General features: G+C 42.0%; 1 protein-coding gene across 1 annotated transcript; it reads left to right on the top strand.

Moving 5' to 3' along the window:
• The first annotated feature begins 978 nt into the window (after nt 1–978).
• LOC106564398 (zinc finger protein 271-like) lies at nt 979–19,961 on the top strand. Its single transcript, XM_045690979.1, has 2 exons — nt 979–1,326; nt 17,360–19,961. The coding sequence occupies exons 1-2, from the start codon at nt 1,175–1,177 to the stop codon at nt 18,543–18,545; spliced, it is 1,338 nt and encodes a 445-aa protein (XP_045546935.1). The 5' UTR covers nt 979–1,174; the 3' UTR covers nt 18,546–19,961.
• Nucleotides 19,962–24,157: the final 4,196 nt, after the last annotated feature.

The raw sequence follows: 24,157 nt of genomic DNA, 5'->3' as shown, positions 1-24,157 counted from the left end.
AAATTGAGCTTAGGTGTGTATACTGTTTCCATTGATCATCGTTGAGATGTTTCTACCACTTGGAGTCCACCTGTGGTAAATTCAATTGATTGGACATGATTTGGAAAGGCACACACCTGTCTGGCTACCACAGCATTCTGAAGCAATACACCATCCCATCTGGTTTGCGCTTTGTGGGACTATCATTTGTTTTTCAGCAGGACAATGAGCCAACACACCTCCAGGCTGTGTAAGGGCTATTTGACCAAAAAGAAGAGTGATGGATTGCTGCATCAGATGACCTGGCCTCCACAATCACCCGATCTCAACCCAATTGAGATGGTTTGGGATGAGTTGGACCGCCAAGTGAAGGAAAAGCAGCCAACAAGTGCTCAGCATATGTGGGAACTCCTTCAACACTGTTGGAAAAGCATTCCAGGTGAAGCTGGTTGAGAGAATGCCAAGAGTGTGCAAAGCTGTCATCAAGGGAAAGGGTGGCTAATTTGAAGAATCTAAAATATATTTTGATTTGTTTACCACTTTTTTGGTTACATGATTCCATATGTGTTTTCATGTCTTCACTATTATTCTACAATGTAGAAAATAGTAAAAATAAAGAAAACCCCTGGAATGAGTAGGTGTGTCCCAACTTTTGACTGGTACTGTATATCTCATGAATATTTTTACATTCAGTTACAAAAAGTCACTTTCTTATCACTTCTTCCATAGGCAAACATGTAAGGAAAGCTTTTTTTTTAAATCAAAAGGGATGCTGTCAAAAATGTATTGAATTCAAATGGATTTACCCAGCCTACAAAGCACTACAGCCACTCTGTGATGACCAGTCCTGCTCTTTTATTGAGGGATCTAGTCTAGATTAAACCTCATAGGAAGACAGTTTTATCATGTGGAGGTTTCATTCAGGTCTCTGTTTAACGAGATACTCTCTCACTCTGACAGCGGGAAGACTCCTTCAGGGGAACCAGACCCAGAGACGCCCAAACCAGTGAGACATCACCACTGTGAAAAGAGTTTTCTCTGGTTAGGGAACCTGAAACTGCATGAGAGGACACACACTGGAGAAAAGCCTTTCCAATGCTCCCAGTGTGGAAAGAGTTTTGCTGTGTTAGCTAACCTGAAGAGGCACGAGAGAATACACACAGGAGAAAAGCCTTATCACTGTTCCCAATGTGGAATGAGTTTTAATCAGGATGGGGACCTAAAAGCTCATAAGAGGATACACACAGGAGAAAAGCCTTTCCAATGTTCCCAGTGTGAAAAGAGTTTTACCATGTTAATTAACCTGAAAAGGCATGAGAGAATACACACAGGAGAAAAGCATTTTCTGCTCCCAGTGTAAATATAGATTTTCATGAATGGCGGACCTAAAAGCTCATGAGAGGATACAGTGGAGAAAAGCCTTTCCAATGCTCCCAGTCTGGAAAGGGTTTTACCTGGTTAGGGAGCCTGAAAGAGCATAAGAGGACACACAAGATAAAAGTCCTACCACTGCTCTCTCTCTGTGTGGAAGGACATTCAGAGAACCTGAAATCAAATGAGAGAATAGAAAGGCTGTATTCTGACTTATATTTTAGACTGAGAATGTGTTTTTGTTTATGCCACATGAAATCATATTGTGTATGATGACACCTGTCTATATAAGGTCCCACAGTTGACAATGTACGTCAGAGCAAACACAAAGCACATGAGGTCGAAGAAATTGTCCTTAGAGCTCCGAGACAGGATTGTGTCGAGGCACAGATCTGGGGAATGGTACCAAAAATTGTCTGCAGCATTGGTCCCCAAGAACACAGTTGCCACCATCATTCGTTAATGGAAGAAGTTTGGAAGACTCTTCCAAGAGCTGGCCGCCCAGCAGAACTGAGCAATCGGTGGAGAAGGGCCTTTGTCAGGGAAGGGACCATGAACCCGATGGTCACTCTGACAGAGCTCTAGAGTTCCTCTGTGGGGATGGGAAAACCTTCCAGAAGGACAACCATCTCTGCAGCACTCCACCAATCAGTCCTTTGGCCACTCTACCATAGATGGAAGCCACTCCTCAGTATAAGGGACATGGCAGCCTGCTTGGAGTTTTCCAAAAAGGCACCTAAAGGACTCTCCGACCATGAGAAACAAGATTCTCTGGTCTGATGTAACCAAGAATTAACTCTTTGGCCTGAATGCCTTTTGGCAACCTCCAAGCTGGCTGTCATGTGCCTTCTACTGAGGAGTGGCTTCTGTCTGGCCACTCTACCATAAAGACCTGATTGGTGGAGTGCTGCAGAGATGGTTGTCCTTCTGGAAGTTTCTCCCATCTCCACAGAGGAACTCTGTAGCTCTGTCAGAGTGACCATCGGGTTCTTGGATCCTTCCCTGACAAAGGCCCTTCTCCACCGATTGCTCAGTTCTGCTGGGCGGCCAGCTCTTGGAAGAGTCTTGGAGGATCCAAACTTCTTCCATTTAAGAATGATGGAGGCCACTGTGTTCTTGGGGACCTTCAATGCTGAAGAAATGTTTTGGTACCTTTCCCCAGATCTGTGCCTCAACACAATCCTGTCTCAGTGCTCAACAGATAATTCCTTTGACCTCATTGCTTGGTTTTTGCTCTGACATCCACTGTTACCTGTGGGTCCTTATATGGACAGGTGTGTGCCTTTCTAAATCATGTCCAATCAAGTTGTAGAAACATCTCAAGGATGATCAATGGAATCAGGATGCATCTGAGCTCAATTTGGAGTCTCATAGTAAAGGGTCTGAATACTTAAGTTAATAAATGTGCCAAAATGTCTAAAAACCTGTTTTTGGTTTGTCATTATGGGGTATTGTGATGTCGTTATGGGGTATTGTGTGTAGATTTGATGAGGGGGAAAAAATCTTCAATTTTAGAATAAGGCTGTAACGTAACAAAATGTGGAAAAGGTGAAGGGGTCTGAATACATTACGAATGCACTGTATACCGCTGGCAGAGTTTTGTATCCCTGGCAGTTTTGTACACAGTAATGTGATACGTGGTATAGAAAAGTCTAATCTTAGGAGAGTACATGGGAGGCACTATACTGTTTGTCTGCAGGTGTCTATCTGGTCAAATCCACTGATACAGATGCCCCTCCACCCTCTGGTGGGATGGATCATGTCTACAGAGAAACCTAGATTCAAATACTTAGATTTGTGTGTATTGGGTATATGTTGTGAAATTGTTAGATATTACTTGTTAGATATTACTGCACTGTCGGAGATAGAACCACAAGCATTTCGTTACACCCGCAATAACATCTGCTAAACATGTGTATGTGACCAATAAAATGTGATTTGATTTTGATTTGAAATAAACGTCCTATTTATCAAAGGTGCTTTTGGCTGGGATCAAAATGACTCCAAAGGATTTAAATTTGTTATAAGTCCATTTAGTTACAGAAACACTAAACCATGATTTAGATTTATTAAAAACTAGTTGATTGACAAAGTCATGAAAAATTGGAAGAATTGAATTAACCACATTTTGGCTATGATAAAAGATATGCCTATGGGGTCAAATTGATCCATGTCAGAAGTATGGTTCAATGCAAATATGTAGTGGGTGTAAAGTTTGTTATAAATACTCACTTATTAAACACGAATCAATCAACACATGCTTTTCTTTGAACGACTTAATATAATATTACACTTTTATGAAATAAATGAAAAATAAACTTTTGGTTCCTCAACTGCATTGCCCAATCCAGTCAACAGATGGCGATGTGCGTCTTTTAGGTTCAGGCGATGCTGCCAGTCTGACGTATAATCTAGTGGACGGGACGCTCCAACAACAACAGCTAGTCAGACACCTCGGTGGCTTTCTAGCAAACATAGCTACAACATTCACGCTCTTTACACTGTTTTAGTGTATATTAGTCGATGTGTTTTAAACACACTTCTGTCGTATGTACTTGTTGGACCATTTAATTATATATTTACGTTGTTTGTCAGCTAGCTGGTTTGCTAAATTGGCTTAGGACTAAGCTAGTCGCTAATGCTAGCTAGTGGACATCCCCGACCATGAGTTCAGTAAGCTACTCTCCTCCTGATAAAGAAGAGGTCTGCTGGACGGAGAAGGATGCTTTCATGAAAGAGGAGGAGGAAGAGGAGGAAGATGAGAATGTTACAATACAAAAACAAGTAGAGGTTACCGTGAAAGAAGAAGATAAAGACGTTTCAGTGAAGAAGAGGAAGATGCGTTGAGTGAAAGAAGAGGAGGATGTTACAGTAAAAGAAGAGGAGGAAGAGAAAGAGGAGGATGCAGTTTTTGGAGTGAAAGAGGAGGGGTGATGACTGTCACGTCAAAGGAGGAGGAAGAAGAGGAGGTTGGAGATCTGTTTAACACCAGTAAGTACCGTCTCTGCAGTCGTTGAACCAATATGCAGTAAAGGGGTTCTACACTTTAATGTTGTTCTGTAGGAATGGCTGAAGCTACACTGTAATGTGTAGAACATCAAGAGTGGACCATCACCAAAACGTTAACAATTGATCAAATGCATCCAATGATAATGCCTGAAATACTGTAGTACTCAATGTCTCCTATTAGCTTAGCCCAAGATGTACTCTTAAAGGGGCAATCAGCAGTTGTTACATCCATTTTGGGACTTATACATTAATGATATGCACTCATTGTTTCTTGAAGAAATCACGTATAAATGCCTCATGAGCTTAGTTCAACTGTCGTATCTCTGTTTCCTGTTTCCGGTCACAACTTGCAGACTTTTTTACGCTGCTGTGCGTTTTGTTGCCGATCTTACTTTGCTACCTGACGGTTTTTTACTTTTTCATTACCGTATATTTTTACTTTTTCCCTCACTCAACTTTTTTCATTCAACTTTTTCAACCCGGAGGTTTTATCTGGACATGGTTCGTCAGGACTTCAAACAGCCGAAGCTAAGTAACATTAACATGATGCCTTCTAATTGCAGTCGTTGTACTTATAATATACAGGAGAACGATCGCCTTACGGCAAGGATAGCTGTGCTGCAAGCCCAGCTTCAGACGCAATCGTTAGGAAAGGGTAATTTCAGTGTAGGAAAGGATGAAACAGCGTCTGTGCCACCAGTAAGTACAGATAGTACAGATACAGATAGTAACGTTAGTATAAACCCCCTCGCACGGTCCCCGCAGCCGGACATCTTTCTCATGGCTTCTGGAGGGAAACGCTGTAGGAATGCTCAACCGGTGTCGCTTATTCAGCCGACAGAAACTTTCAACCGGTTCTCCCCATTAAGCGAGTCGGAGTCGGAGGCCGAGACTTCTCTGGTCTCTACTCCTCCCGTTGTGGGGTCTGAGACGCCGACGGCTCCCACCATTAGCTCTGACAAATTGAAAACCCTAGTCATTGGCGACTCCATTACCCGCAGTATTAGACTTAAAACTAATCATCCAGCGATCATACACTGTTTACCAGGGGGCAGGGCTACCGACGTTAAGGCTAATCTAAAGACGTTGCTGGCTAAAGCTAAAACTGGCGAGTGTAGAGAGTATAGAGATATTGTTATCCACGTCGGCACCAACGATGTTAGGATGAAACAGTCAGAGGTCACCAAGCGCAACATAGCTTCAGCGTGTAAATCAGCTAGAAAGATGTGTCGGCATCGATTAATTGTCTCTGGCCCCCTCCCAGTTAGGGGGAGTGATGAGCTCTACAGCAGAGTCTCACAACTCAATCGCTGGTTGAAAACTGTTTTCTGCCCCTCCCAAAAGATAGAATTTGTAGATAATTGGCCCTCTTTCTGGGACTCACCCACAAACAGGACCAAGCCTGGCCTGTTGAGGAGTGACGGACTCCATCCTAGCTGGAGGGGTGCTCTCATCTTATCTACGAACATAGACAGGGCTCTAACTCCTCTAGCTCCACAGTGAAATAGGGTGCAGGCCAGGCAGCAGGCTGTTAGCCAGCCTGCCAGCTTAGTGGAGTCTGCCACTAGCACAGTCAGCGTAGTCAGCTCAGCTTTCCCCATTGAGACCGTGTCTGTGCCTCGATCTAGGTTGGGCAAAATTAAAAATGGCGGTGTTCGCTTTAGCAATCTCACTAGTATAAAGACCTCCTCCATTCCTGCCATTATTGAAAGAGATTGTGATACCTCACATCTCAAAATTGGGTTACTTAATGTTAGATCCCTCACTTCCAAGGCAGTTATAGTCAATGAACTAATCACTGATAATAATCTTGATGTGATTGGCCTGACTGAAACATGGCTTAAGCCTGATCAATTTACTGTGTTAAATGAGGCCTCACCCCTGGTTACACTAGTGACCATACCCCCGTGCATCCGGCAAAGGCGGAGGTGTTGCTAATATTTACGATAGCAAATTTCAATTTACAAAAAAAAAAACAATGACGTTTTCGTCTTTTGAGCTTCTAGTCATGAAATCTATGCAGCCTACTCACTCACTTTTTATAGCTACTGTTTACAGGCCTCCTGGGCCATATACAGTGTTCCTCACTGAGTTCCCTGAATTCCTATCGGATCTTGTAGTCATAGCAGATAATATTCAAATTTTTGGTGACTTTAACATTCACATGGAAAAGTCCACAGACCCACTCCAAAAGGCTTTCGGAGCCATCATCGACTCAGTGGGTTTTGTCCAACATGTCTCTGGACCTACTCACTGCCACAGTCATACTCTGGACCTAGTTTTGTCCCATGGAATAAATGTTGTGGATCTTAATGTTTTTCCTCATAATCCTGGACTATCGGACCACCATTTTATTACGTTTGCAATCGCAACAAATAATCTGCTCAGACCCCAACCAAGGAGCATTAAAAGTCGTGCTATAAATTCTCAGACAACCCAAAGATTCCTTGATGCCCTTCCAGACTGCCTCTGCCTACCCAAGGACGTCAGAGGACAAAAATCAGTTAACCACCTAACCGAGGAACTCAATTTAACCTTGCGCAATACCCTAGATGCAGTTGCACCCCCTAAAAACTAAAAACATCTGTCATAAGAAACTAGCTCCCTGGTATACAGAAAATACACGAGCTCTGAAGCAAGCTTCCAGAAAATTGGAACGGAAATGGCGCCACACCAAACTGGAAGTCTTCCGACTAACTTGGAAAGACAGTACCGTGCAGTATCGAAGAGCCCTCACTGCTGCTCGATCATCCTATTTTTCCAACTTAATTGAGGAAAATAAGAACAATCCGAAATTTCTTTTTGATACTGTCGCAAAGCTAACTAAAAAGCAGCCTTCGCAAATGGAGGATGGCTTTCACTTCAGCAGTAATACATTTATGAACTTCTTTGAGGAAAAGATCATGATCATTAGAAAGCAAATTACAGACTCCTCTTTAAATCTGGGTATTCCTCCAAAGCTCCATTGTCCTGAGTCTACACAACTCTGCCAGGACCTAGGATCAAGGGAGATACTAAAGTGTTTTAGTACTATATCTCTTGACACAATGATGAAAATAATCATGGCCTCCAAACCCTCAAGCTGCATACTGGACCCTATTCCAACTAAACTACTGAAAGAGCTGCTTCCTGTGCTTGGCCCTCCTATGTTGAACATAATAAACGGCTCTCTATCCACCGGATGTGTACCAAGCTCACTAAAAGTGGCAGTAATAAAGCCTCTCTTGAAAAAGCCGAATCTTGATCCAGAAACTATAAAAAACTATCGGCCTATATCGAATCTTCCATTCCTCTCAAACATTTTAGAAAAAGCTGTTGCACAGCAACTCACTGCCTTCCTGAAGACAAACAATGTATACGAAACGCTTCAGTCTGGTTTTAGACCCCATCATAGCACTGAGACTGCACTTGTGAAGGTGGTAAATGACCTTTTAATGACGTCAGACCGAGGCTCTGCATCTGTCCTCGTGCTCCTAGATCTTAGTGCCGCTTTTGATACCATCGATCACCACATTCTTTTGGAGAGATTGGAAACCCAAATTGGTCTACATGGACAAGTTCTGGCCTGGTTTAGATCTTATCTGTCGGAAAGATATCAGTTTGTCTCTGTGAATGGTTTGTCCTCTGACAAATCAATTGTAAATTTCGGTGTTCCTCAAGGTTCCGTTTTAGGACCACTATTGTTTTCACTATATATTTTACCTCTTGGGGATGTCATTCGAAAACATAATGTTAAATTTCACTGCTATGCGGACGACACACAGCTGTACATTTCAATGAAACATGGTGAAGCCCCAAAATTGCCCTCGCTAGAAGCCTGTGTTTCAGACATAAAGAAGTGGATGGCTGCAAACTTTCTACTTTTAAACTCGGACAAAACAGAGATGCTTGTTCTAGGTCCCAAGAAACAAAGAGATCTTCTGTTGAATCTGACAATTAATCTGGATGGTTGTACAGTCGTCTCAAATAAAACTGTGAAGGACCTCGGCGTTACTCTGGACCCTGATCTCTCTTTTGAAGAACATATCAAGACTGTTTCAAGGACAGCTTTTTTCCATCTACGTAACATTGCAAAAATCAGAAACTTTCTGTCCAAAAATGACGCAGAAAAATTAATCCATGCTTTTGTTACTTCTAGGCTGGACTACTGCAATGCTCTACTTTCCGGCTACCCGGATAAAGCACTAAATAAACTTCAGTTAGTGCTAAATACGGCTGCTAGAATCCTGACTAGAACCAAGAAATTTTATCATATTACTCCAGTGCTAGCCTCCCTACACTGGCTTCCTGTTAAGGCAAGGGCTGATTTCAAGGATTTACTGCTAACCTACAAAGCATTACATGGGCTTGCTCCTACCTATCTTTCCGATTTGGTCCTGCCGTACATACCTACACGTACGCTACGGTCAGAAGACGCAGGCCTCCTAATTGTCCCTAGAATTTCTAAGCAAACGGCTGGAGGTAGGGCTTTCTCCTATAGAGCTCCATTTTTATGGAATGGTCTGCCTACCAATGTGAGAGACGCAGACTCAGTCTCAACCTTTAAGTCTTTACTGAAGACTTATCTCTTCAGTAGGTCCTATGATTAAGTATAGTCTGGCCCAGGAGTGTGAAGGTGAACGGAAAGGCTGGAGCAACGAACCGCCCTTGCTGTCTCTGCCTTGCCGGTTCCCCTCTTTCCACTGGGATTCTCTGCCTCTAACCCTTTTACAGGGGCTGAGTCACTGGCTTACTGGTGTTCTTCCATGCCGTCCATGGGAGGGGTGTGTCACTTGAGTGGGTTGAGTCACTGACGTGGTCTTCCTGTCTGGGTTGGCCCCCCCCCCCCCTTGGGTTGTGCCATGGCGGAGATCGCTGTGGGCTATACTCGGCCTTGTCTTAGGACGGTAAGTTGGTGGTTGGAGACATCCCTCTAGTGGTGTGGGGGCTGTGCTTTGGCAAAGTGGATGGGGTTATATCCTGCCTGTTTGGCCCTGTCCGGGGGTATCATCGGATGGGGCAACAGTGTCTTCTGATCCCTCCTGTCTCAGCCTCCAGTATTTATGCTGCAGTAGTTTATGTGTCGGGGGGGCTAGGGTCAGTCTATTACATCTGGAGTATTTCTCTTGTCTTATCCGGTGTCCTGTGTGAATTTAAATATGCTCTCCCTAATTCTCTCTTCTCTCTTTCTGTCTTTCTCTCGGAGGACCTGAGCCCTAGGACCATGCCTCAGGACTACCTGGTATGATGACTCCTTGCTGTCCCCAGTCCACCTGGCCATGCTGCTGCTCCAGTTTCAACTGTTCTGCCTGCGGCTATGGAACCCTGACCTGTTCACCGGACGTGCTTGTTGCACCCTCGACAACTACTATGATTATTATTATTTGACCATGCTGGTCATTTATGAACATTTTAACATCTTGACCATGTTCTGTTATAATATCCACCCTGCACAGCCAGAAGAGGACTGGCCATCCCTCATAGCCTGGTTCCTCTCTAGGTTTCTTCCTAGGTTTTTGGCCTTTCTAGGGAGTTTTTCCTAGGGAGTTTTTCCTAGCCACCGTGCTTCTTTCACATGCTTTGCTTGCTGTTTGGGGTTTTAGGCTGGGTTTCTGTACAGCACTTTGAGATATCAGCTGATGTACGAAGGGCTATATAATTTTTTTTTTGATTTGATTTGATCTGAACCCAAAATATACGTTTTTCTTACTCCAATGTTTGTCAGTAAATATAACAAACACCATATATCCTCAAAACATGGTTAACCTCTATGGGCTAGGTGGGACGCTAGCGTGCCACCCGTGGTGCACTCCATCAACAGCAGGTGCATTTCAAGAGCGGCAAATTTGAATCCAAATAAATGTCAAAATTCAAATTTTTCAAACATACAACTATTTTACACCCTTTGAAAGATAAACATCTCCTTAATCTAACCACGTTTTACGGTTTCAAAAAGGTTTTACGGCGAAAGCATAGATTTAGAGTATGTTAGGACAGTACATTTACAAGAGTTGTGTGTAATGTTTTGTCAAGTCAAAGACAGGGTCACCAAAACCATAAAACCAGCTAAAATGATGCACTAACCTTTTACAATCTCCATCAGATGACACTCCTAGGACATTATGTTAGACAATGCATGCATTTTTAGTTCTATCAAGTTCATATTTATATCCAAAAACAGCGTTTTACTATGGCATTGATGTTGAGGAAATCGTTTCCCTCCAATAACCGGCAGTCAAGTCAGCGTCACAAATTAAATAATTAAAATTAGAAAACATTGGTAAAATATTATATTGTCATTTAAAGAATTATAGATTTACATCTCTTGAACGCAATCAACTTGCCAGATTTAAAAATAACCTTACTGGGAAATCACACTTTGCAATAATCTGAGCACTGCGCCCAGAAAAATACGCGTTGCGATACAGACTAGACGTCATGTTGGGGAGATCTAAAATCGAAAATACTATGTAAATAATCCATTACCTTTGATTCTCTTCATCAGATGTCACTTCCAGGTATCACAGGTCCATAACGAATGTAGTTTTGTTCAAAAAAGCTCATCATTTATGTCCAAAAATCTCCGTCTTGTTAGCACATGATCTAAGCCAGCCGGACTTCTCGTCATGAACGAGGGGAAAAAATATATTTCCGTTCGTTCAAACATGTCAAACGTTGTATAGCATAAATCATTAGGGCCTTTTTTAACCAGAACATGAATAATATTCAAGGTGGACGAATGCATACTCTTTTATAACGTATTGGAACGAGGGTACCCAACATGAACTCGCGCGCCAGGTGTCTAATGGGACATCATCGTTCCATGGCTCTTGTTCGGTCAGATCTCCCTCCAGAAGACTCAAAACACTTTGTAAAGGCTGGTGACATCTAGTGGAAGCAATAGGAAGTGCCAAAATATTCCTCAGCCCCTGTGTTTTTCAATGGGATAGGTTTAAAGTCAATACAACACATCAGGTATCCACTTCCTGTCAGAAAATGTCTCAGGGTTTTGCCTGCCAAATGAGTTCTGTTATACTCACAGACACCATTCAAACAGTTTTAGAAACTTTAGAGTGTTTTCTATCCATATATAATAAGTATATGCATATTCTAGTTACTGGGTAGGATTAGTAACCAGATTAAATCGGGTACATTTTTTTTATCCAGACGTGCAAATGCTGCCCCCTAGCCCTAACAGGTTAAAACTATAATGTTGATATCATGGATGGTTACATTTCTCCAGCCCCATCCCTAATAAACAAATTAGACACATTTGTGCAGTCTTGATAGACAATTTTGAACAGAAATGCAATGGCTCATTGGATCAGAATAAACTTTGCACATACACTGCTGCCCTCTAGTGGACAAACTCTAAATTGCATCTGGGCTGTAATAATCCATTATGGCCTTTCTCGTGCATTTCAAAGATGATGGTACAAAAAAATACAAAAGAACGGTTGTTTTTTTTCTTTGTGTTATCTTTTACCAGATCTAATGTGTTAAATACTCCTACATTCCTTTCACATTTCCACAAACTTCAAACTGTTTCCTTTCAAATGGTACCAAGAATATGCATGCCCTTGCTTCAGGGCCTGAGCTACAGGCAGTTAGATTTGGGAATATAATTTTAGGCGAAAATGTTTTAAAAAAGGGGCGGATCCTGATACGATCCTTTCATATCATATCAAAATAATTAAACACAATACTTTCATATCACATCCAAATAGTTTCAAATACTATCACTTCAAAATAATTTAATATACTTTCACATAATACTTGCAGATCACATCAAAATCAGTAACCAGTAGCAACGCCCCAAACGGTCCTAGATGGCAGTAGTGCCTTGCGTTCGAACCAAATTAGTTTCTCATCATCTCTCCTCCTTCCTTCAGGCTTCCTTTTCTTCTTTGGACTTTATATGGCGGTTGGCAACCAACTTTAAGGTGCATTACCACCAACAACTGGACTGTAGTCTGGATCTCAGTTCATCTTTCAATCACCCACGTGGGTATATGCTCCTAAAAACCAATGAGGAGATGGGAGAGGTGGGACTTGCAGTGCGTCGAGAGTCACAAATAGAAGCAAGTTGTATTTTAGCGCCTGGGTACGCAGAAGCTCGTTGATGCGCGCAAGCAGTGTGGGTGCAATGATTGATTAACATGTATGTGTACATTTATTTGTTTTGCAATGCTCGCGCACGTGACGCGAGCACTGTGGTCAGCATGTTAGTGGTAGAGCGTGCTCACCCCCTGGACTTTGTGTTCATGTACATCAGTTAATTTACGAGACTAGGGGACGTCTGACACTATTTCCCTGCCAGTCCACCCTCAAGTTCTCTTGACAATCGTGTAGCATTATTTATGAGGCTTAGTGTTTCTGATAGTGACTTCCTCTCCTTGGTGCCCTTACCTCGGCTAAGTCTGAGTTGCGGGACATGGAGATGGATTGGGTCTTTGGTCGGATCAAACGTCTTGTCTGCCTGAGTGTGATGTGTACGATGTCTGCCCACTCTCAACCTAGCCTTGGGGATGGGCGGTATACCGTATTTGACTATATACCAGTATTGATGCACGGACCGGTTTGGGTTTTTACTTTACCTTCTATAAGGGTATTTCAATGTTTGGTTTGTTAAATGTGATGTACCCCAAAAACAAAACATTTTCAGGAATCTGGGAGGGGGGGAACCTCTTCATTCAGTATTCTGGAGATCTAGAAATCTATTTGCCGCCTTCACAATGTCAAGCTTCTTTTGATTTTGTATTAGTGTGACTAGTGCAATTTATCTCTTGCACTATAAACACAACAAAGTCCACCTTCACTATTAGTGTTTTGGGATCCTTCTCCTGCATGGCTTCAATGCAGACTGTGGGACATCCACTACCTTCTCTCTACTCACTTCTTCAGCTATTTTCACTGCCTCCACATAGGACACCTGCTAGATGGGCCTAGCTACTGTGACATCCTTCATCCATACAGGGCATTCCAGGAACTTGGGAGCGTGATTCCCATCACAATTACAACAACATGCTTCATCTGACTCTTCAACTACAACATATTTATTCCTTAGACAAACACTTGCCACGTGTCCAAACTTTTACAATTGTAACACCGCAGCGGCTTCTATACATAGGGTCTCACCGCATATCTCACATACCCAGGTTATACATAAGATGGGAGAACCAGTTCACCAAACGACAGTAAAACCTTCCGTCTATCATTCAATTTAATCGACGTGCGTCTACCTGGAATGTTATCCCTAAACCACCCAGCCTCTATGTTCAACGCAACACCAGAGATGACACTTTTAACCGGTGCCCTACTCTGAAAGTTATAGCCTTCCACATCGTACGTCCACATCTTGTTGAGTCACAGAGCTTTCTCCTTTTGCGCTGTTGACACACGAAATCAGCATCATACCGCTCCTGGTCACTCAAACCAATTCCACTTTACCCAATTCATCCTTCACCATCTTTGAGACTGCTAACGGGTCACCCAAAAAAACATCCTTGCTGATGCACTCCAACCATAAACTGCTGTTCATTACCAACTTTAGCCCTTTTCACTCCACTGTCCTTTACCATCGTCCACTCATTCTCAACAACTGTACTCACTCCAAGAGAATCCCACAATGTTTCCTCCATTGCTCCTCCAGTCATCCCCCAGACTCCCACTCTCTTTGCTGTGAAAGATGTGAGTTTCTTGAAGTAGCATCTATATTGTTCTCATTCCAGCACATCTGTTGCTTCACCAACTTTTTCTCCCTTTCGTCTGCACTACTTGCCACCATTTCCCTTCCTGATTTCCCTCTCTTGGATGTCTCCACCACCCTCCTAACCTGTCAATAATTCCTCCCTGGTTTATTAGTTGGTAGTCATGAAAAAAACAATGTATTCAAGGTGCTGCACATTCTATTCCAGCTCTAGAATTAGAATAGTCATTATGTTTCCATGATTTCAACAGTTCACCATTTCACTAAGCCTATAATGTGGACACCAAGGATGTGGATACCAAGGAACTTGAAGCTCTCAACCTGCTCCACTACGCCCCGTCGATGAGAATGGGTGCGTGCTCTGTCCTCTTTTTTCTGTAGTCCACAATCATCTCCTTAGCCTTGATCACATTGAGGGAGTGGTTGTTGTCCTGGCACTACAAGGACAGGTCTCTGACCTCTTCCCTATAGACTCTCTCGTCGTTGATCAGGCCTACCACTGTTGTGTCATTGGCAAACTTAATGATGGTGTTGGAGTCGTGCCTGGCCGTGCAGTCATGAGTGAACAGGGAGTACAGGAGGGGACTGAGCACGCATCCCTGAGGGGCCCCTGTGTTGAGGATCATTGTGGCGTTTGTGTTGTTACCTACCCTTACCAACTGTGGGCGGCCCATCAGGATCCAGTTGCAGAGGGAGGTATTTAGTCCCAGGGTCCTTAGGTTATTGATGAGCTTTGAGGGCACTATGGTGTTGAACGCTGAGCTGTAGTCAATGAATAGCATTCTCACATAGGTGTTCCTTTTGTCCAGGTGGGAAAGGACAGTGTGGAGTGCAATAGAGATTGCATCATCTGTGGATCTGTTCGGGCGGTATGCAAATTGGAGTGGGTCTAAGGTTTCTGGGATAATGGTGTTGATGTGAGCCATGACCAGCCTTTCAAAGCACTTCATGGCTACAGATGTGAGTGTTACGGGTTGGTAGTAATTTAGACAGGTTACCTTAGTGTTCTTGGGCACAGGGACTATGGTGGTCTGCTTATAACATGTTGGTATTACAGACTCGGACAGGGAGAGGTGGGAAATGTCAGTGAAGACACTTGCCAGTTGGTCAGCACATGCTCGCAGTCCACATCCTGGTAATCCATCTGGCCCTGCGGCCTTGTGAATGTTGACCTGTTTAAAGGTCTTACTCACATCGACTGCGTAGAGCGGGATTACACAGTCTTCCGGAACAGCTGGTGCTCTCATGCATGTTTTAGTGTTATTTGCTGTAGTTTAGCTTGTCTGGTAGGCTTGTGTCACTGGGCAGCTCTCGGCTGTGCTTCCCTTTGTAGTCTGTAATAGTTTGCAAGCCCTGCCACATCCAATGAGCGTCAGAGCCGGTGTAGTACGATTGAATCTTAGTCCTGTATTGACGCATTGCCTGTGATGGTTCGTTGGAGGGCATAGCGGGATTTCTTATAAGCTTCCGGGTTAGAGACCCGCTCCTTGAAAGCGGCAGCTCTAGCCTTTAGCTCAGTGCAGATGTTGCCTGTAATCAATGGTTTGGGGTATGTACGTACGTTCACTGTGGGGACGACGTCATCGATGCACTTATTGATAAAGCCAGTAAGTGATGTGGTGTATTCCTCAATGTCATCGGAAGAATCCCGGAACATGTTCCAGTCTGTGATAGCAAAACAGTCCTGTAGCTTAGCATCTGCTTCATCTGACCACTTTTTTATAGACCGAGTTACTGGTGCATCCTGCTTTAATTTTAGCTTGTAAGCAGGAATCAGGAGGATAGAATTATGGTCAGATTTGCCAAATGGAGGGTGGGGGAGAGCTTTGGAAATCTTAGAAATTTGGTAAGACAGATTTAAGTTTCCCTGCATTATTTTTTATTTCTTTATTTCACCTTTATTTAACCAGGTAGGCTAGTTGAGAACAAGTTCTCATTTGCAACTGCGACCTGACCAGGAAGCAAAGCAAAGTCCCCGGCTACTAGGAGCGCCGCCTCTGGGTGAGCGTTTTCCTGTTTGTTTATGGCAGAATACAGCTCATTCAATACGGTCTTAGTGCCAGCCTCAGTCTGTGGTCGTATGTAAACAGCTTCGAAAAATACAGATAAACTTGGGAGGTAGATCGTGTGGTCTACAGCTTATCATGAGATACTCCTTAGACTTCCTTAGATATCGTGCACCAGCTATTATTTACAAAAATACATAGTCCGCCGTTCCTTGATTGGTAGGCTATTGTACAACATACAGAGCTATTTTCCTTTATTCAGGACATTTAGAATGACAACACATTACAGAGTAGTCTAGTGGGATTATTCACAAAAGTATCTGGTATTTTTACATTTTTCACCTGAAATATTAAATTATTTATAGTCCTAGGTCTATGTTGTTGTTTGGTGAAGTTATGGGTCCTACAGTAGGTCTATGTTATTGTTAGGTGAAGTTATGGACCAATTTGCAAATAGTGTACAAACACTCATTGTCAGGCTGATGGAAAAGCTAGCATTTTACTGGTTGAAGTGTTTTTTAAAGTATAAAGCAGTTGATTTGCAATAATGACACAAACATTATATTAAGCAGGACATTCAAATGAGCCTTACAATTATAATCCAAAGTAGTGTGCAATGTACTCATAAGCAACCTGGAAATGGAGGTTACTCCCCTGAGTTTCCCCCCATTCACATTCAGAATACATTGTGAAAAACTAAAATCTTTGCTCACCATTTTTGCTCCAGGCAGAAACACTACATCCATAACTAGTGGTTTCCTCATTAGCAGGGAGGAGTTTCTCCAACCAAATTGTGTGCGCATCGCCCTCGTGCCGCAATTTTAGCAAACACAGAAAGGATCCTGTATTGGAGACCAAAAGTCATCTGGCACACTGCTTAGGATTTCAACAACTTTAATAACTTATTTCTAGCCTACAATCACCGATTTACTACTAATGTGAAAACAAGACAAAATATGACTTCTTGCTCATTTTAAGACATTTGTCAAATAATTTTAACATTCATTACAGACGTCAATTGTTGTACAATATCATGGCTACGCTGTTGGCATCACCTTTACAGTGGATTTCCGCTGTTGTAGGCCTTTAACCATCTGTCTGACTTTGTTGTTCACACAGGAGAGATACGGGACTATCGTGGATCCTCTGGGGAGCCTCAACATCATGATGCTGAAGACGCAGAGAAGTCTCTCTCCAGATCAGAACACCTCAAGAAACACCTGCAGAGATCCACAGGGAAGAGATTCACCTCCTCAACAGGCATTAAAATTCATCAGAGAATCAACACAGGAGAGAAACCTTATAGCTGTGATCAATGTGGGAAGAGTTTTGTTAGATCTGGCCATATGACATTACACCAGAGAATACACACAGGAGAGAAACCTTATAGCTGTGATCAATGTGGGAAGAGTTTTGCTGCATCTAGCAGTCTGACTCTACACCAGAGAACACACACAGGAGAGAAACCTTTTAGCTGTGGTCAATGTGGAAAGAGTTTTACCTCATCTAGCAATCTGACTCTACACCAGAGAACACACACAGGAGAGAAATCTTATAGCTGTAGTCAATGTGGGAAGACCTTTGCTGCATCTAGCAGTCTGACTCTACACCAGAGAACACACACAGGAGAGAAACCTTTTAGCTGTGGTCAATGTGGGAAGAGTTTTGCTGCATCTAGCAATCTGACGCAACACCAGAGAACACACACAGGAGAGAAACCTTATGGCTGTGGTCAATGTGGGAAGAGTTTTGCTGCATCTAGCAATCTGATTCTACACCAGAGAACACACACAGGAGAGAAACCTTATAGCTGTGGTCAATGTGGGAAGAGTTTTGGTCAATCTGGACATCTGACTGTACACCAGAGAACACACACAGGAGAGAAGTATTTTAGCTGTAAGCAATATGGGAAAAGTTTTGCTGCATCTAGCAATCTGACTCTACACCAGAGAACACACACAGGAGAGAAACCTTATAGCTGTGGTCAATGTGGGAAGAGTTTTGGTCAATCTGGAGATCTGACAGTGCACCAGAGAATACACACAGGAGAGAAATCCTATAGCTGTGATCAATGTGGGAAGAGTTTTGCTGCATCTAGCAATCTGACTCTACACCAGAGAACACACACAGGAGAGAAATCTTATGGCTGTGGTCAATGTGGGAAGAGTTTTGGTCAATCTAGAGATCTGACAGTGCACCAGAGAAGACACACAGGAGAGAAACCTTATAGCTGTGATCAATGTGGGAAGAGTTTTGGTCAATCTGGGCATCTGACTGTACACCAGAGAACACACACAGGAGAGAAGTATTTTAGCTGTAAGCAATGTGGGAAGAGTTTTATTACATCTAGCATTCTGAATCGACACCAGATAACACACACAGGAGAGAAACCTTATAGCTGTGGTCAATGTGGGAAAAGTTTTACTCAGTCAAGCAGTCTGATACGACACCAGAGAACACACACAGGAGAGAAAGTAGTAGCAGTATTTTAATGATGTCACAATGTAGAAGCCTAAATGCTTGCCCCCTTATCAATTGATTTCAGCATGATATGGATATTAGCCTCAGGGGGAAAATCCAGGCTCTGAAATGGAAGAGTACTATTTATGTGATTGAACAAAAAGTGACTAACAAAAAAAGAGTTGTGTTACACTTACCACGTTGGTGACCCACTGGAATCAAGATGCAACACTTCAAAATTTAGCTAGCTGTTTTCTACAAATTGTCCTCTATCCAGGGATGTACACATTTCTCCCAGATTCCATGTGGTTTTTGAGCTGTTAGTTTTAACAGGACGCGCAACCTCATCTCCCTCCTCGCTCACAAATGATTTTAGCATGATATTGAAGAGTTATGACAAATAAGTGTTGTGTTCCTTTGTTTAGCGACCCCTAAATGTAAATGCATCATTCCAAATGTAGCTGACTGTCTTCTGCAAGTTGTTTTCTAATCAGTCGAGGTAAAAGATATCTCCCATTTCCATGTGTTTTTTTAGTTGTGCTAGTTTCAACAGCACGTACAACTTGATTTCCACCCTAATCGATATCAGTGATTTATTGCTACTTGTCAAAACAACAGCGTTTTTGGTGCTTGTGTACATGGTGAGGACAACTTGGTTTCTGATTGTCTCAAGGTTGGGCAGTCAAAAAGTTTTTTGTTTTGCGTTTAGCCAGTGAGTTGCCATGGATCTTATTTTGACTGCACGTTTTTCCATTTTGGGGATGAGTTTTGTTTGGGCTCGTTCCAAGTGGATGAGAGTTCTAGAAGCTAGTGGGGGGGAAAATGTTTTTTTTTTCTTGTTTTTAATTGTTGACAGCCAGTAGACACCATGTTGATATTGGTGAAGCATTGTTGTTGATTATAATGTGAAATAAAAGTTGTTTTCTGTTGGTGGTAAGCATTCTCTTAAGGTGTTAGTCTTTGGTTTTTCCATTTATATTTTGAGGTTTGGATTTTAGCACATAGCTCGTTAGCACGTAGGGCGCACTGATTGGTGTCACCTCGTTAGTCAGTATGTGTTACACCTGTGCTGGCTTGTCCATCTCATTAGTGGGAAGGTGTTTCACCTGAGCTGGTCCAGGTGCTATTTAAGAGTGTCTGGCCCAGTGCTCCAGTTGTCTTGATAGATGTGGAGAGCCAACAACTTTGGTTGCGCCACCTTTTTTGGTTTGCGTCCTGTTTTTCTTTTGTTTCTGATTTAGTGGGTCTCATTGGTGTCTTTTAGGTCCCAGTTGTTGTTACTAGTCAACTTTCAGTGGACACAGAGCAAAACTGCAAGATTATGTTAAAATACTTTTATTGCATCAAATGGTGGTTTTATGCAACAGAATAGAGGGTTCTTAGAACTATTGTGTCTGTGTGTTCTACTGATGGGCCTCTGGGAGATAACACTGACAGGAGATTTACAATGTCTTTTGGGTGATAAAACCTAAAGAGACCACATTCCAGAGCATGAGTTAATGTTTCTGTTCTATATGGTACAAGGGAGAGATGACCTGCTGAGAATTATAAGTATCTTTCATACAAATCTTAACCTTGTGACCCGTTCTATACATCTGTTGTTCATCATGTAGGTTGAAAGGGGTGTATCTTGGCTGTAAAAGACCTTTGTACTTTTGTCTCTGGGCTCTCAACGAATCATCTGGGGGTGATTCGTCGACCAGCCATCATTATCGTAGAGCACTCAATTGATTCACTTTATGTGTACGTTGTATTGACCTGCTCCCTTATAAGTGAATAAAGATTTATTTTAAGAATAACTGACTTGTGTGATAAGTTTGTCTTCTCATTTGATATTAACGAAATTAACAACCACATTTGGAGATGAGAATGTGAATCTTCACTTGGTGACCGCTCCTGACGACCTGGGTAAATCGTGCACGAGGGATCCTTTATCTTGGGAGACCACACTTCGGGAACGGCGCAGATGGACCCACCTTTGATCTGAGTGGGTACCACATCTCGAACGTAGTTTAAAAAAAAAAAGAATGAGGTGAGCGAAACACAAAGTGTAGTTTTTAGAAAAGCCTCGTAGGCTCTGAGTGTGTTTTCCTGTGTGAGGGGGGCACCTTGGAGGAGTAAACAGGGCCCAGTCAGGAGGCTCTGAGGCTGTCAGCTATCTGTGTGAACTGGATGAAAACTAGAATCTGTGTTTAGTTAAGACAATTTATGATATAGTATAAGATAGTAAGGTGCACCTGTAATTGTTTTAAACCTGGACCCCATTTTAGAAGTATTGAAATATGTAAATGTATGAGTTGCATTATCCTAGGAACTAACCATGAGATCGAAATGTTAAAATATTCCTGCAGGTTAAAATATTGTTGAAAAACAACTAATTGATTAGGTATGTTTGGGAATAGCATTGTGTGACTGTGATATGAGAGTTGTGTGACAGTCATAATCTGATGTTTGGATAGTAACATAGAGATCTATAGTTCCTCATATAGAAATATGCTTAATCAGATGATTGACATTTGGATAATAAGCTTTGATATAACGTTATCTTGGGGTTCCGTTCCTTCACTTCCATCGTAGAATATCACTGGGTGGTATTGAGAGCGGGATGATATTTTAGAAAGCAGCGGAAGGTCTATAGTTCCTGGGAGGCTTGATTTTGCTGCGGTCTCTGGGAGGTTAGAGAACCGTTGACGATCCGGTCGTTGCCCCGGAACCAAACTTATATTTTTTTGGTTCGCTGGGAGTATGTTTGGAGAGCTGCTTCGTAGCTGTGGAGAGTCCTTGAAAAAACAAATGGAATGTTTGCCGTGAGTACCTGAGAATTTCTTAAGTTTTATATGGATTTTGTGAATATATGTAAATATGATCAATTGTATGTGTGTATAATCGATTACTAGAGATTTGATTAAGTAATACTGGGAATATAATTAGATACAATTTAAACAACCCATATGAGTGTAACAGTGTAGGTTCCGTCCCCGGGACCCTTGCACACATCAACAACTGACACCCCACGAAGCATCGGGAAACCCTACTTCAAGACTCAGAGCGAGTGACGTCACTGATTGAAACGCTATTAGCGCGCACCACCGCTAACTAACTAGCCATTTCACATCGGTTACATGAGGACAAACGTAGGTTTTGAGTTGGTATTTTGAATTGATAATTTGATAAAGATGAGGTTTAAGCATTATTAAACAGTCTACAAAGTCTGGCCAATTGTCTCAGAAACTGGTGGGAGTGTGTCCACTTTAGGTTAACTTACCCTAACGATGTAACTATAAAACGCGTTTTAGATTTTCTCCATCCGGGTACTACATTTGAAATAAAACTGCCCTTAAGGCCTGAAAATTCGTGGGGGGTCTTCCCAGTATGAGAGGAGCTGGGGCTAGCTAGCTAACGTTACTGTACTGTAGCTCATACAACGGTCAAACCCAGCTTTCTAATATTTACGTTAATTAGCTATAGTAACGTTATGGAAGATATTAACAGAAAACCATAATTGTCTTCGTTATTCATTATTAGTATGTTATATTATTCTATAAATTATTTCGAGACATTCAGAGCCAAACATCAACCCAATTTAACCTTTTTAACTGTAGTCGCATCCAAACTTGTCACCAGCGTTTTCAGTATTAATTGCGAAGTTCCCGGAAGAAGTCCAGCAACAACGGAGGTTCCTCGATGAACCCACCTTCTAACAAGTTCTTTGAAGAACCGTATGGGGATGTTTTTCATTGACCAACAACCCTACGGTTCTTAGGGGATCTGAGAACAACTCCAGTTGAACCCTTCACTTTTAGAGTGTAGTCGGCTCTATTTACTCTCAGATTCAAACATGCTGATTAGCATCAACGATCAAGTCAGCTGCTGGAATACAGTATGAGGTGAGACGGTGTACTGAAGTTGAATCATAATGATTAAGTTAATTAAAATGAATTAGTGAAACTGTTAAAAAATAGTATATGGCATATTAAATATATTGTTAGAAACATCATGGAATATTGTACATCATATTAGCATCAACATATATTATTGTTTCATTCAATTTCACATAATAAGGATATTTCATATTTTCAAGTTCAGAAGTCAGAACCCATCATGTAAAAGAGACAGAAGAATGCACAATGGTCAATGCTATCCGGGATCCTTGGGACATCCCTATCCTAAACCCTGACCTTAACCCCTACCTTAACCATTTTAAATGTCAACTTTAATGGGCTAGGGACGTCTCAAAGATGTATCTCTACCTGAAAATACATGATCTAAGTGATAGTTAGTATTCGCAGTCATAAAGCCTTATTTACTTTAATGAACTACTAAAATAGTGATTTTGTCAGACAGCAGCTCTACACTTTGACTGACCCATCCATCCCTCCTCAGTCTTCCTCTCCTCTGAAGGCCCAGTGAGGGACTGGTTAGGAAGAACACTTCTACAGCCAGAGAGGTGAGAGGTCACACATGGTTTAGATGGTAAATATTTATGAACCCTTAGCGTTTCATCACGTCAGCAAAAAGGAATATGTTCCATCACATTCGTGTAATTTCTCACCCCTTTTGGCTGTATGAACGTGAATTTCCCCTCAGACACATTTGTTCTTTGATATTATGAAGGTAATTTGTGAAGAATGTACTTTGCTTATGCATATTCAGTGGCCTGACTGCGTCCAAGGCCCATCCTGGTAGATCTGAACCTAATGCAGCTTGGAGTGATCAGATAACAAAAGTCACATTTAGGTGCCAGGTGTAACTGAGGTCGTAGATGCTTCTTTGCCATTACATTGAGTGTTTTATATAATATGACTAAATGTGTTTCTTTGTTACAGGGGCAGTCAAGAAATGGAATGGCAAGGCCACAGAACATGACATAATCAGAGCTGCGGGAGACCACCTCAAGCCCCTGGTAGAGCCGGGGGTGGTGTTTACCACTCCACCACGCCTTCAGCATGCTGGAAAAGTGGGATTGATCCATTTGTTTGTTTCAGTTGAAGTAGTTGAATCCTTAGACGTATAGTTGATTTCAACAAATGAACTGGGTTGGTTGAAAAGTGATACTAAACATACATACAATGCACTATTTTGGCATAGAGGAAGATACACTGAATTTATTTTCTTTTTCATACCAAGATATGTGTTGCTTTTGCACATATTTGTTTGTTGATTGGTCAGTCATTGGGTTAATTTGTTTCGCAATATGTTCAAATCAAAACAAGCTTTATTTACACAGCACATTTCAGACATGGATGCAATGCAATGCAATGGCTTCACAGGAAAAAACTATTATTTACCACACAAACATAAGGTTAACAACTGAAAGACTAATGAGCATCCTATGGAAATGCCATCGATTAAAATAGTAAGAATTGGATAAAATATCAGCTTGTTTTACTACATTGTTTGTCGTTTCGTTCCCCAGCAGGAAAACCAGAAATGTCCCTTAGATAGAAGAGGGAACTAACTAGGCTGTCAACAATTAAAAACAGGAAAAAACACATTTCTAAATATATATATTTTTCTACAATCTTAATTTTTGAAAAACTCACTAGCTTCTAGAACTCTCATTTTCCTAAAACTCACTAGCTTCTAGAACTCTCGTCCCACTTGGAACGAGCCCAAACAAAACTAATCTCCAATACAGAAAAAC

This window comes from Salmo salar, chromosome ssa12, assembly GCF_905237065.1.
Source record: "Salmo salar chromosome ssa12, Ssal_v3.1, whole genome shotgun sequence".
Taxonomy (NCBI): Eukaryota; Metazoa; Chordata; class Actinopteri; order Salmoniformes; family Salmonidae; genus Salmo; species Salmo salar.
Note: the sequence above shows the minus strand (reverse complement) of the source record. Positions and strands in the feature narration are given on the sequence as shown.